Consider the following 12,098-nt stretch of genomic DNA (forward strand, 5'->3'; position numbering starts at 1 on the left):
AGAGAGAGAGAGACATGGCGTACATGTCAAGATAATCTCCATGAATTAGTTTCCTTTCACTACCATGTGGGTCTCGAGGCTTGTACTCTAGTTGTGAGGCTGTGTGGTACAGATGCCTTTACCAGCCCAGTCATGCCACTGACCCTGTGTTCTCAGAGTTTTCACGTGAGTCTGTGTGAGACATGTAACCTAAAAATAGTCTCTCAGTGTTTGGCTCAGCCTTCCATTTCCCTAGGACATTAAAGCCTTCTCCCCTTGATAAGGTCTTTTTCCCCCCAACATAGGATCTTAGTATGTAGACCTGGATGGCCTAGAACTCCCTGCATAGATAAGGCTGGCTTCAGCTTCATGGTGCTCCATCGCTCTGCCTCCTGAGTGCTGGGATTGAAGGGGCATACCACCAAGCCTGGTGTTTCTGGTTCTTAGGCTATGGTTCTCTTTAACTTTTCGTGTGAAGTCTGAGGTATGGGCCAAGAAGTTTTAAGTCTTTTACAAGTTGCTAGCTCCAACCATGGATGGCTGATCCTTCACTGAACTACTGCAGATGAAGAAGACCCCCTACCCACTGGTGTGGCTCAGGGACCTGGCTTGTCAGGTTCTACCTCCTGTGGATGCTGCTGCTGGTATTTGTGTAGTTCTATCATTTTCTGTGTAAGACCCTGGCGATATCCGCCTTGACTAGCATAGCTGTGGTGAACTGTCCTCTGGGGATGACATTTGTCTTAAAATCAGCCACAGGAAAGGAGGGATTGCAAGTGCCAGTCCTCCCACCCCTAAGAGTTACCGTGGGAAAGGCCACTCTTCAGTGGTACACTTGCCATGAGCTTTTCCCTGCTCCTGCAAAACCCCTTGACTCACCAGCTGAACCTGTGTGGAAACATTTCTGTGCCTGGGGTTCACAGAAAGAGTCCCAGGAAAAGTCATTGTAGGCATTGTAAGGAGTGAACACTTTTCTGATCTCTGTGAACTTTGGTGTCAACTCATCACTGTTAAAACCGAGCTGGGAATAGAGCCCAGTGGTCCTGCACTTCCCAATAAGCACAAGGCCCTGCGTTTGACCCAAGTGACAACTGTGGGGACTCTGGTGGGCTTTGGGACTGCACCTCTCCAGCCATGTTCACCATACATGCTCACCTAGAGCAGTGTCACCACTTTAGTTTATCCTCTTAGCCCCTTGAGGGGAAGGTCAAAGTAGCACCACTGAGAAGCCCCACCAAACACTTGAGATACCTGCCCTGCTCAGGAAAACGAGTCCTCAAGGTGTGATTAATAATAATAACAACAATAATAAAAATAATTAGGGGCTGGAGAGATGGCTCAGAGGTTAAGAGCACTGACTACTCTTCCAGAGGTCCTGAGTTCAATTCCCAGCAACCACACGGTGGCTCACAACCATCTGTAATAGGATCTGATGTCCTCTTCTGGTGTGTCTGAGGACAACTACGGTGTAAAATATTTTAAACAAAAGAAAGCAAAACCCAAAGTGGCACAAGCTGTGTAAACATTTGTGTTTATTGAGAAAGTGCATGTCGCAGCTCCCCAGGCTCTGAGATGGACAGGAAGGTTCACTAGACTCCCCTGTGCTCTGCAGAAAACTGTGGCAAGCTGTGCTTTCAGAACTGGGCCCTATAGGGCACTTGGCTGAGGAAGCTCCAAGAACCAAGCCTCAGAGCCACAGGCACCCGCCCAGCACCCTATCCTCAAGGCTGTGGCTCCCTAAGGAAGGACCAGAGATCAGACTGTAACTCTGAACCAAGTCAGTGTTTCCAACCCTCACCAAGTGCTCATTTCTGAGGGTCACGGTACCCAAGGTCAGTGTTGTAGCCTTGCTACCCACCATTGTCACCACAGGAATTCAAGGCCATACAATCATTGCCAACAGTGGCACAGGTCGACTGGGACTGAGGTAGCCTGGTGGTCGGTGGTGGGAGTGGGCCTCAGTGTTCAGCCCCCAGAAACAGAGCAGCATGGGCGGAGGAGCTGTGGGAGCCCTGGAGAAGTACTGCTAGAGCGGGAACCTCTGAGGTGGTCTCCAGCTATGGATGGAACATCTAAGGTCTGTGTGGGTCTTGCCAGGAGGGAAGCCAATCCCAGGGGCATGGCCAGAGTTAATTCCCAAGAAGCAATGGGTGTGCAGACATAGTCTGAGGCACCAGTTGACTGTATTTTCCACATCTCCAGGTTGTCTGGTGAGCACTATGGGGACACATGCCTTCTTCAATGACTGTTCTGAGCACTGGGAGCCCATCTAGGGCTCACCTGGCTCAAAGACCATGTACCAGTTTCCTAGGTGAAAGGAAGGGGCCAGAGGGGGCAAAGAACAGCCAGAGACACCAAAGAATGGCTCCTTGGTGAACCTAAGAACAGGAGGCCATAGGTCCTGGGGCCTCCATATGAAGACCAGAGGGGACGCTGTACAGCTGGGTCCAGGAAGTCACATGTTTAAAAATGCAAAAGCTGATGGCTCTGTAACTGGAGGTTCTGTGGTCACCTTTTGTAAATCTGCCTGGAGATCCTGGGAGCTGGGGCAGGGCCGGCGGGGGCAAGCTACCAGCTCCATGCCAGCAAACAAAGAGTTGGGGCTCCATGGGCACGAACTGGAGCTATCCTTCAGGGGGTCTGTGTTCTCCAGTCTCCCTTCTTGACTAGAACATACCAACTGGGTTCTGAGCTCACTGGGCTCCTCTAGAGAAGAAGGAGGTACAGGATCTGGGCATGGAGTGGGCAAAGGACTCTTGGGCACAACTGTGGTGGAGCTAAGAGGCTGGAGGAAGACTTGGCTTGCAGGGGGAGGCACAGGGCTGGTCAGCAGGTCAGCAGGGCCCACAAGGGCAGCTGCAGAGTTGGGCTGGGCACAGGGCCTTAGGGTAGGGAGCTGCTGTCCACAAGAGGCTTCAAAGTGTCTCAGGATCTGGAGGAAAACAGGAAGGAGTTGGGGGTTCCTGCTTAGTGCTAGAAACATTGAGGGACATGGCTTATTTTTTCTTAGTACAGGCAGGTACCCAGGATCATGAACAGATGGATGGGCAGTCCCAGCCTCAGGACCTTCCAGGGCAGGGACCAAGGAGAGTTGATGCATATCTGGTTACTCTCGACGCATGTTCCTGTGATGTTACCCCAAGTTTACTGGGTATGATAGTATAGCCCAACCTGGACTAAGAGGCTGTGGCAAATTTAGTGGCAGTAGAGAAAACAAGAGACTCTAGCAGGGTGTGCAGCCATGCCTTTAATCCCAGTGCTTGGGAGGCAGAGGCAGGAGCATGTCTGTGAATTTAAGGTCAGCCTGGTCTATCCAGTGAGTTCCAGGCCAGTCAGGACCACATAGTGAGCCCCTGTCTCAAAATGTAATCAGTCAATCAATCAATAAATCAATCAAGCAAAAAACCAGCTAGGGAATTTTTTTCCAAGGAAGACTTTCTGGAGCAGGGTGAATGTGTTCAGCACACAGGGTGGTGAGCCAGGCACAGGCGTGAGTGGGTGAGTGGGTGAGTGGGTGGCTGTGCAGGTAAAGAAGGAAGTCAAAACACCCATGGCGCACGAGTCCACGGGACATGGGCACCAGCCACTAAGCAGGGCTGTCGGAATGTGCCCACAGGTGCTGATCATGGCCAGCGGGGACCTGTGCCGGGGCACTGAGTGCTGAGACAGTCTGCTACTCCCAGGGATCACTGCTCACCTTGGTGGCTTTGTTGGTCACAGGCCCAGGGCTGCCTGCACTAAGTTCCTGCAGCTGCTGTCGGCATAGGAGGAGGACGTGCTCCTGAGGCAGGAGGTCAGCACTTCCAAAGGATGCGATGGCACACAGTGCCCTCTGTGGACCAAAAGCAGGGAGAATGGGAGTCAGCTCTCCATGGCTCCTCACTCAGGGTGGTGAAGGCCACACACGCCCATGCGTGGCCCTGCCCTCTTCATCTTGGCCTTGGATGAGGAGGTGACACTAGGCATGCTGTCCCCTCCACCCTCTCCGTGTTGCCCAGGACCCTGTCAGCCAAGGGCGCCCTGCAGTCTACATGCCAGCCACACAGATCCACTGTCCCTGCTCCCTCTCATCCTCACCATTTGCTCACACTCACTGGTCCCGACCAGCTGGTGGAGGAGCAGCTCCAGCACAACCTCACAGTTGAGCAGGCCACACCTGTACAGGGAGGGGACACATGGGAGGGATTGGGGGCAGCCACAGCAAGTTCCCTCCTCCCTCGGGGCAGCACACGCAGGTGGGCAGCTCACTCTTTGATGAAGTGCTGCGTCTCCTCCCGGCTCAGGAAGACACGTGGCCCCTGTGTCACAGTCCTTACTAGAGTCAGTTCTTGATGGCAGTCATTTGGGGCCATGGCCTCAGCCCTGGAAAAAGCACAGCAACTTGGCAAAGTCATATATCAAGGTCTCAGATGGATGGGCGGGACAGCACCCCCTAAGCTCCCTCAGTGGGGTAAGGTCTGTTGTGGAGGTCAGGGAGCCTGCTGACTGCCGCTCTGGGACAGGTGGCCCCCTATTCCACACACCTTTCTGCCAGGTCGCCTGGCTCCCGGCTGGCACCAGAGTGGCTATCACTGCCAGACCGACTGCCTGAGTCGGAGGCCCTGCTCAGGTTGCTGGTACAGGAGGAATTCTGGGAACTAGGACTGCTGTCCAGCTCATCCCAGCCTCCTCCAGCCTGCCCGGGCTGGTGTCTCACAGCTGAAAGGACAAGAATGGCAGTTAAGGCCCCAGGGCTTCCAGACCTCACACCATCTTCTTAGGGGCTCTGGGCTAGAAGACAAGGGGTTGTGTCCCGAGCTTACAGGACAGCTCCAGAAACTCCCAGCACACAAAATGGATAGGTGCTTCCTTCCTCCTGCCCTTGTGAGACTCCTTGTGGCACAAAGGAACCATCTGGACCCCTAAGGATGGCAACCCTTGCCTCCATACCTCTGGTCCCCAGGATAGCCCCAGGGGGATTCCTAAGGTGGGGATGTGTGTAGCTAGATGAAGGTGTTACTGCAGGCTGGTAGGTGTCACCATGTGGCAAGGGTCCCTTGGTACAAGGATTGTCAGGCCCAGGACGAACAGCATTAGCCACGGCCTCTGCAGCTCTCTGGATGGTGGAGAGGAAGGTTTCACCTGCAGAGCCTGTATACAGAGAAGGTGGCATCAGCACCCCAGCCCTTCCCCTACCTCCCATCCATTCTCCAGGATAGGGCCAGGGTTACTGTCTGCTCAGAGCTCTGGAGGTGAAGTCACATGCTCCAGGTAGAACAGACCAGCTGCACTGTGGGCTGGACACTTAGCCTGTAGCAAGCAGTTCAGGCAAGGGATGTTCTGTGGGGGTTGCCCTGGGTAATGAAAATGTCCTTGTCCCTTCACTCAAGGGCTACAAGCATGCAGGCAAGAATGGTCAGTGGTCCACCATTGCCTTTGAGCTCCTGAAGGGACTTCCAAGTTAAAGCATCAGGCAGAGGTCCCCGAGCTGCAGGAAGGCCCCCCTGTAGCAGCTACTAGCACACAGTTGGAGAGAGCTTGGCATGCAGCCCCGAGGACAGCCGAGACAACTCGCTGTGTTCTGTGCTGTTGTACAGGCCTTCAACAAACTTCCAGTGTCTGATGAACAGGACCCACACACACTACACTGTTACCGCCTGCACAGATGGCCCTCTAGGCTCCTGTCGTGGCCTGGATCCTGGCCCTCTAGCAACAGAAGAGGCCGACACAGCCAGCTGGACTTAAGTCTAGCTTCTCCTTCTTAGACCTGGCCATTCCTGCCACACCCTCCTCTCAGCTGAGCAGAGGAAACAGCACAGGGGAGCAAACACATCCAGGAAGGAACGAGTGTTCATGTGTGCGCTTGGGGGACAGCTAATGCTGATGCCAGTGAGGCCAGGCCCTGACCTCTATGTGAATAGAATCAATTCTTTTTTTCTTTTTTTAGCTTTGAGACGGTGTGTGTGTGTAGCCCTGGTCGTCCTGAACCAGGTTGGCCTCAAACTCACAGATCTGTCTGCCTTCTGAGTGCTGGGATTAAATTTGTACACCACCAGCTCCCAGTGTGATCCCTTCACCCTCTACCCAAGAGCCCTGGATCTTACCTGTCCGGCCACTCTCCTTAGTATAGCCGAAGCCCTGCAGAGCACTGTGAGGTCTGGCCTGGGCACCCATGCCTAAAAGACACTGGCATCAGTATAGGCCTCCCCCTGCCCACAGGTAAGAGACATCTAGGACACTAAGGGACAACGTCTGATGACAGCTGGGAGGGGTCACCAGGGTGACATACCGGCAGGAGGCAGGATCTGGGGCGGCTGGGAGGGAGGCTGAGGCATGGCGTCTGAGAACAGGGTGCTACCCAGGTCCTAAATGAAGAAGCGGTGCTGAGTACCACCCGAGCCTACAGCTCTGCCCATCCCCACCAGCTCTGCCTTCTTAGACACCTCTCTTGAGCTGTCCAACAAAGCACGGGGCTGTGGCTCAGCAGGGAGGAGACAGCTAGGCCCCAAGAGGCAGGAACACAGCAAGCACCTCACAGACATTCTGTCACCCTGTCCAGAGCTCACCTGGGCAGCCGCGCGCACCTTCTGGTACAAGCTGTTTCCATGAAGAGGATCTGGAGGCCCTGCGAAAGCTGCAGGACAGAAAACAGCCAGACAGGCTGAGCCTGGGCACTATTTGCTACCCACAGAGCAGGCCAGCCCTCCCAGATGGTATATGCCCCAGCTCCTTCCTCAGCAGGATTGGAGATAGAACATTTAACATTCTCCCTTGACCACTCGAGGTGGTGAATCCACCATCTACCTTCATGATATCGACTGTGTCTGCCAGAGACAGACCTCCCACCTCTCACAGACGCTGGAGTTATACCTACCTAACTGCTTCCTTGGGTCCATTCTCTTCCACCCACCTGCCACACGACCCTTAGCGGTATCTTGGGCACTGGATGCCAGACCTGAGGTCTCTCTTATGCCTGGTTTTGCCTCTGATTCCCAGGCTGGTTCAGCCTGAGCTAAAACTCCCTCTGCTAAAGAGGTTCCCTCATAGAAAATACGGTTTTTTCACACCACAATAAGTCAGCCCCAAGCTTTCCTAGGCTCAGGGCCTGTGCACACGCTGGCCTACCACAGCACCCCTGACACGCCAGTTCTGCCTCATCCTTTTAGGGCTAAGAGACATTCCTCAGAGAATCCTTAGTGGGTTCTTTTTCCAGCACAAACCCCTTTTCCATTCACAAGTTCTGACCAGCCAGGGCCAAGCGCAGCACCCAAGGGTTGTGTATAGCTACACCCACTCTGCTTTCCCTGGGCACACCTGTGCCTTTCTGTACCTGTGGCTTCTTGGATGAGAGCAGAGTTTCTCCTAAGGATGAGCAGGAAGGAGGAAGAACCGTGACCACACAGGTAAAGCAAGATCTTCAGAACCTGAGGAATCACCGGATTCATGGGGCTGGCGGTTGCGGTACAGCTAGGTGCCCCTCCCCCACAATCTGGCCACAGGAACTGAGGCCTCACCCTCTGCCTGCCACCCAAGGACTCACCTTGAGCTTCACGTGGCCAGAACTACTGTCCAGGCGGCTCAGGAGGTACTCCAGCAGGCACTGGCTGCTGCCCAGTGACTCGTGGGAAATTTCTGAGAGTCGTTTGGGTTAGGGAAGTGGGCTGACACAGGCTATACCAGGAAGGATGTACTGGCTGAGACGGAGTTGCCCTCCTATGACCACAGGCTTTGGTTTAACTTTCAGCATGTGCCTGGTCTTTACGCTGTCAGTATCGCAGTTCTTAATGTTCACCTCAACCCCACAGCCACATGCATCTGGATACTAGGACAAAGAAGTTGTTGGTGCTCCTGGGATAGCAGAAGACCCTACCCTTGCCCAACAACCCTTCCTGCCATGTCAGGATCCCCACGGTTTACTAAACACTAATCCCACCAATGGGAACGGTGCAGAAGGATACTGGCAATCTCTTCAAACAGGTAGCCTGGACATGGGGTGTCATCATCTGAGGTCCCCTTCAACAGCATGGGGAGCTGAAGAGGAATGAGGGCCATGGTGAGCTGCCATCTTATACAGGATGGGTCCCAGCCACTAAAGGGAATGGAAGCAAGCCTCATGCTGACTGGTGCTGAAACTGTCCAGGAGAGAGCCTGTGGGGCCACATTCATCCTAAGGGCCACAAAGCAGAGTCGTAAACAGGCTCTGTTCTGGCATGGAGGAGTGACCCAGGAAAGAGGAAAACCAACAATGGTTCTCCAACTAGGTCAAGATGAGGTTCAGTCCCAGCCTCCTACACTCGTGAGTGTGAGGATATTTTAAATCTGTCTATTTATCAACCAGCAACAGCAAGAATCTCGAGGCTTTCTGTGTATCGGATGGGCCTCCTGAGTACAAACTGAAAGAATGAGAATTGCTCAGGTTGGCGAACTTCAATTTTATAGTCATGAATCAGCATGGTTGTGCTTGCTTACTTACTGCCTTGCCTGTCCCTGCATGCATATGTTGTTTATTTGGTTGAAATCTGGGAACATCTCATCCACCAGTATCTGGACGAGAGAGTGAGGTTTAGGAATATTTAAGACAAGTATGCCCTCAGCATGCTATTTGTCTACAGTGCCTTCAAGAGGATCTGTAGGACAGGAGCTGCACAGTACTTGAGGACTTGTCCCAGCTTTTATATGAGAGATCTGATCTATTGGAGCATGGATTCTTAAAAGCCCAAGGGTCCCTGGGGCCACTCAGTGCCCTTAAGCTCCAGTCAGAAAGTCCAGGGCAAACAATTTATTTCAGTCAACAGCTGGCAACAGGCTCCTCCCTCTCCACCCTGTGGCTAATGGCCTTCCAGATGTACATCTCCCCTGGAGATGTACGAGTTTCCAGGATTTTCTAAAATGAAACCTTGGAAGAGGGGATGGGCCCCGCTGGAGATCGCCCGCCGCCCTTGGGGTTAACCTCCTGCTATCACAGCAGGCTCACTCATTCTCAGCAGCTGTTGGGTAGTCTGCCCCCGCTAATCTAGTGAGGTCGCCGAGAGCGAGTGTCAGCACACCAGGCGAGTTTCACTCACCCTGTGCAGGAAGCTCAACCGGTCCCGCAGCGGCGGAACGGCCGCCATGGTCCAGGTAACCTCCCAGTCTGTCCCGCTTCCGCCAGGCTTCCGTCCTCCAATCGTCGCGCTTCTCTGGCTCCCCCAGCCAATCGTTCGTAGGAGGCGGGCACAAAGGCGGAAACACCTGAGCTTCAACCAGTCCAAAGTCCCAGGTAGAGACGGACAAGAACAATCGCCAATTACAGAAAGACAGGACTGCGACTCTAACCAACCAGAAAAAAGTATGGGCGGAGGTACCGGATGTTTAAGCATTCGACTCCGGAAGAGGCAGGACCCAAGATGGCGGCGCCCACAAGGGCCTGAAAGAACCGCTCATGTCTGTCAACGGAGCGGTGTGGGGGCGTGTGCGGAGTCGTCTCCGAGCCTTCCCGGAGCATCTGGCGGCCTGCGGAGCTGAGGTAAGGAGCGAGCGGAGCTGGGCCTGCAGGGTAAGCGGAAGCGGGGTGGGTGGCGACTCTGGTCAGGCCCCAGTACCGCTCGGTCTTCTCTCAGGCCTCGGCGTATGGCAAGTGCGTGCAGGCCTCCACCGCCCCAGGAGGCCGCCTGAGTAAAGACCTCTGCGTGCGCGAGTTCGAGGCCCTGAGGAGCTGCTTCGCCGCCGCGGTAGGTGGGCGTGTCCCTGCTGTGTCGTCCCTGTCTGGCTTTCCTTTTCTGCTGATTTAGGGCGAGGCCAAGCATACTTTCTTTTCTTTTCTGCCAATTAACTCCAGGAAAAGGTGGAAGGCCCTTTAGTTAACTGTTGGGTAACTTTGCCGAAGTGCCCTGATCAGACCGACCCCAGCTCTACTTGGTTTTTCTCAGAAGTTCCTGTGCGACGTCGGGGGAGTGTCCTGCTAGGCACCCCTTTCACCGAGGAGTCAAGTGCAGTGTCCGTAGCTAGTTATCTCTGTAGCACAGGAAAGATGAGAGCCCCTTGAGTTCTTGATCCCGGTCTTCTGCCTATGACCCCTCCACTTCAAGTTCCTTCTGTCTTTTCTTTGCCATGGTCCCTGTCGGTTGGTGTCCCACTTACAGTCTTTGTGAAGACGGCCAGGGTAAGAACCTGGAGACCATAGTGAATGTTCCAGACAAAACCAGTAGGTGTTATTAGGTAATGGGGCTTTGACCTGCAAACGTCTTGGGCCCATACCATGATAGGTTCCTAGAAATGTCACTACTGCTGTCCTTCTCCTGGGTACTGCAGATTCGGTGGGTCTGAGGTAGAGGTCATAGCAACAGTGCTGCTGGGAGCTGCTAATGCAGAAATAGGACTAGAGATAGGGTGGGTGGTTAAGACACAGTGTATCTGAAGGTGTTTGCTAATATTCCACAGTAGCCTTAGGCAGAAAGAGCAGTGTTTGGGAGACATAAACTTTCCGTGAGTTTACTACAGTCTAGCCTTACCTACGGCCTTTGACTGGTTTCCTAGAGGCTGTTCACTCATCAGGTGTTGAGCTTTTATCCCTTCTAAATTAAGCCCTGCCTTTTTGGCTACCTTCCAACCCCGTACCTCTCCCTGAGCGGGAAGGCAAACAGACAAGCCTTTACAGTTGTAGTTGGTGGCCAGCAGCTGTCATTGAAACCCTAGATACACTCCCAGCGTTCATAGTTTCTGCTCTCTGCCACCCTTTCTGTGGTTGACCAGAATTATGTGGCTGGTTAGCTGCTGACTCCATCTCCTGTGTTGCCTGGACCAGATAAAGGTATTCCATGGTGATTCCACATCCACCTCTGCCCAGCACAACCTTCCCTCAGTCACAGGGTCCAGGCTTCTTTGTTAGGTGAGCACAGGCTTAGGCTTCCTTATACACACTAGCACTTCAGCTCTTTAGGGTGTTTGGGAGAAGATAGCAGCATTTGATATGATACATGTCTTGCTTTTAAGCCATATATAAATTGGAAATAAGTGGCTGAAACAAAATGCTTTCTCTTTCAGGCCAAGAAGACCATGATGGGAGGCTCCTAGGAAGAGCAGTGGGCACAGGTGCCTTGTACTGACAGCACACATGGGGACCTTTGGGGACTGAAAAAAACATGGGCAGCAAAGTTCCTGGTGTTTTATGGTTCTTCCTACCTTGAACCTTGTGCAGGGATGGGTTGTTTACCAGCAGTTTGATGAGTCTGTATGAGGATCTGGATTTGATTAAGATGTAACATGAAAATGATTTAATATTGCACAGTTTCAGACTTTTATATATTGAGCACGGTATAAGGAACTGGTCTCTCCTAAGGACAATGTATCCAGAGGACACAAGGTCTGGACCATGTCTCTCTGCTACAGGGTCCTCATTTAAAACTGCTCTCAGCTGGGCAGTGGTGCACAGCATTAATCCCAGCACTTGTGAGGCAGAGCCAGGTGGATCTCTGGGAGTCTGAGGCCAGCCTGGTCTACAAAGCAAGTTTAGGCCAGCCAGGGCTTGTTATGTAGAGAAACCATCTCAAACAAAACAGAACAGAAAAACCCAAACAAAGACAAAACAAAACAAACCTTTTCTGATCAAGGTCTGGAGAGACTGTTCAACAGTTAAAAGCACCTGTTACTCTTTAGAAGCCCCAGGTAGTTGCAAGCACCCACATGGCAGCTCACAACCATCTTTAATTCCAGTTCCAGGGGATCCAACACCCTCTTCTGGCCTCTGCAGGAACCAGGCAAACATGTGGCACACAGACATGCAGGCAATACATATAAATCTTACATATAAAGCAAACACTCCCTACTATTCTCATCAAAAGTATTAGTCTAAGACTGGCTCACCAAGCGTCTGGATCTGACAGCTTAGAGTAAGGCTCACCAAAGAGAAACACAGCAACAGTGTGAGGGAGCGAGCCTGCGGTGTAAGAAATGCCCTATGGATGACCCAGGAATTGGGCAGAGGCTTTTCTGAACAAAAGCCAACAAGAGGTTCTTTGGGTCTTCAGTGAGGGGACAGCCATACCTGCAACCTGTCACAGATTATGGCTCCTGGCCTTACTCTTTCCCTGCTCTTCACACAGGAAGGATACTGTGTATGTGAATCCCACCTGCTGGGGAACATGGGAACTACTTGGCTCTTC

At 52.9% G+C, this 12,098-nt stretch overlaps 2 protein-coding genes across 3 annotated transcripts; one reads left to right on the forward strand and one right to left on the reverse strand.

Moving 5' to 3' along the window:
- Nucleotides 1–1,518: 1,518 nt before the first annotated feature.
- On the reverse strand, nt 1,519–9,078 carry TEPSIN (TEPSIN adaptor related protein complex 4 accessory protein). Of its 2 annotated transcripts, none has more exons than XM_080922305.1 (13): nt 9,024–9,078; nt 7,917–8,047; nt 7,499–7,590; nt 7,289–7,382; nt 6,525–6,592; nt 6,248–6,323; nt 6,063–6,134; nt 4,909–5,109; nt 4,503–4,677; nt 4,228–4,341; nt 4,057–4,135; nt 3,677–3,811; nt 1,519–2,911 (listed from the first exon to the last, which is right to left on the reverse strand). In XM_080922305.1, exons 2-13 carry the CDS (start codon nt 8,008–8,010, stop codon nt 2,435–2,437), a joined length of 1,677 nt encoding a protein of 558 aa, XP_080778431.1. In that variant the 5' UTR covers nt 8,011–8,047; nt 9,024–9,078; the 3' UTR covers nt 1,519–2,434. The 2 variants fall into 2 exon arrangements, with proteins under 2 accessions (XP_080778431.1, XP_080778430.1); XM_080922304.1 differs by having other exon boundaries at nt 7,917–7,989; nt 9,024–9,072.
- Nucleotides 9,079–9,329: 251 nt separating this feature from the next.
- On the forward strand, nt 9,330–11,221 carry NDUFAF8 (NADH:ubiquinone oxidoreductase complex assembly factor 8). The gene is made up of 3 exons (XM_080924427.1): nt 9,330–9,463; nt 9,558–9,668; nt 10,981–11,221. Exons 1-3 carry the CDS (start codon nt 9,380–9,382, stop codon nt 11,008–11,010), a joined length of 225 nt encoding a protein of 74 aa, XP_080780553.1. The 5' UTR covers nt 9,330–9,379; the 3' UTR covers nt 11,011–11,221.
- The last annotated feature ends 877 nt before the right edge of the window (nt 11,222–12,098 follow it).

This window comes from Micromys minutus, assembly GCF_963924665.1.
Source record: "Micromys minutus genome assembly, chromosome: 10".
NCBI lineage: Eukaryota > Metazoa > Chordata > Mammalia > Rodentia > Muridae > Micromys > Micromys minutus.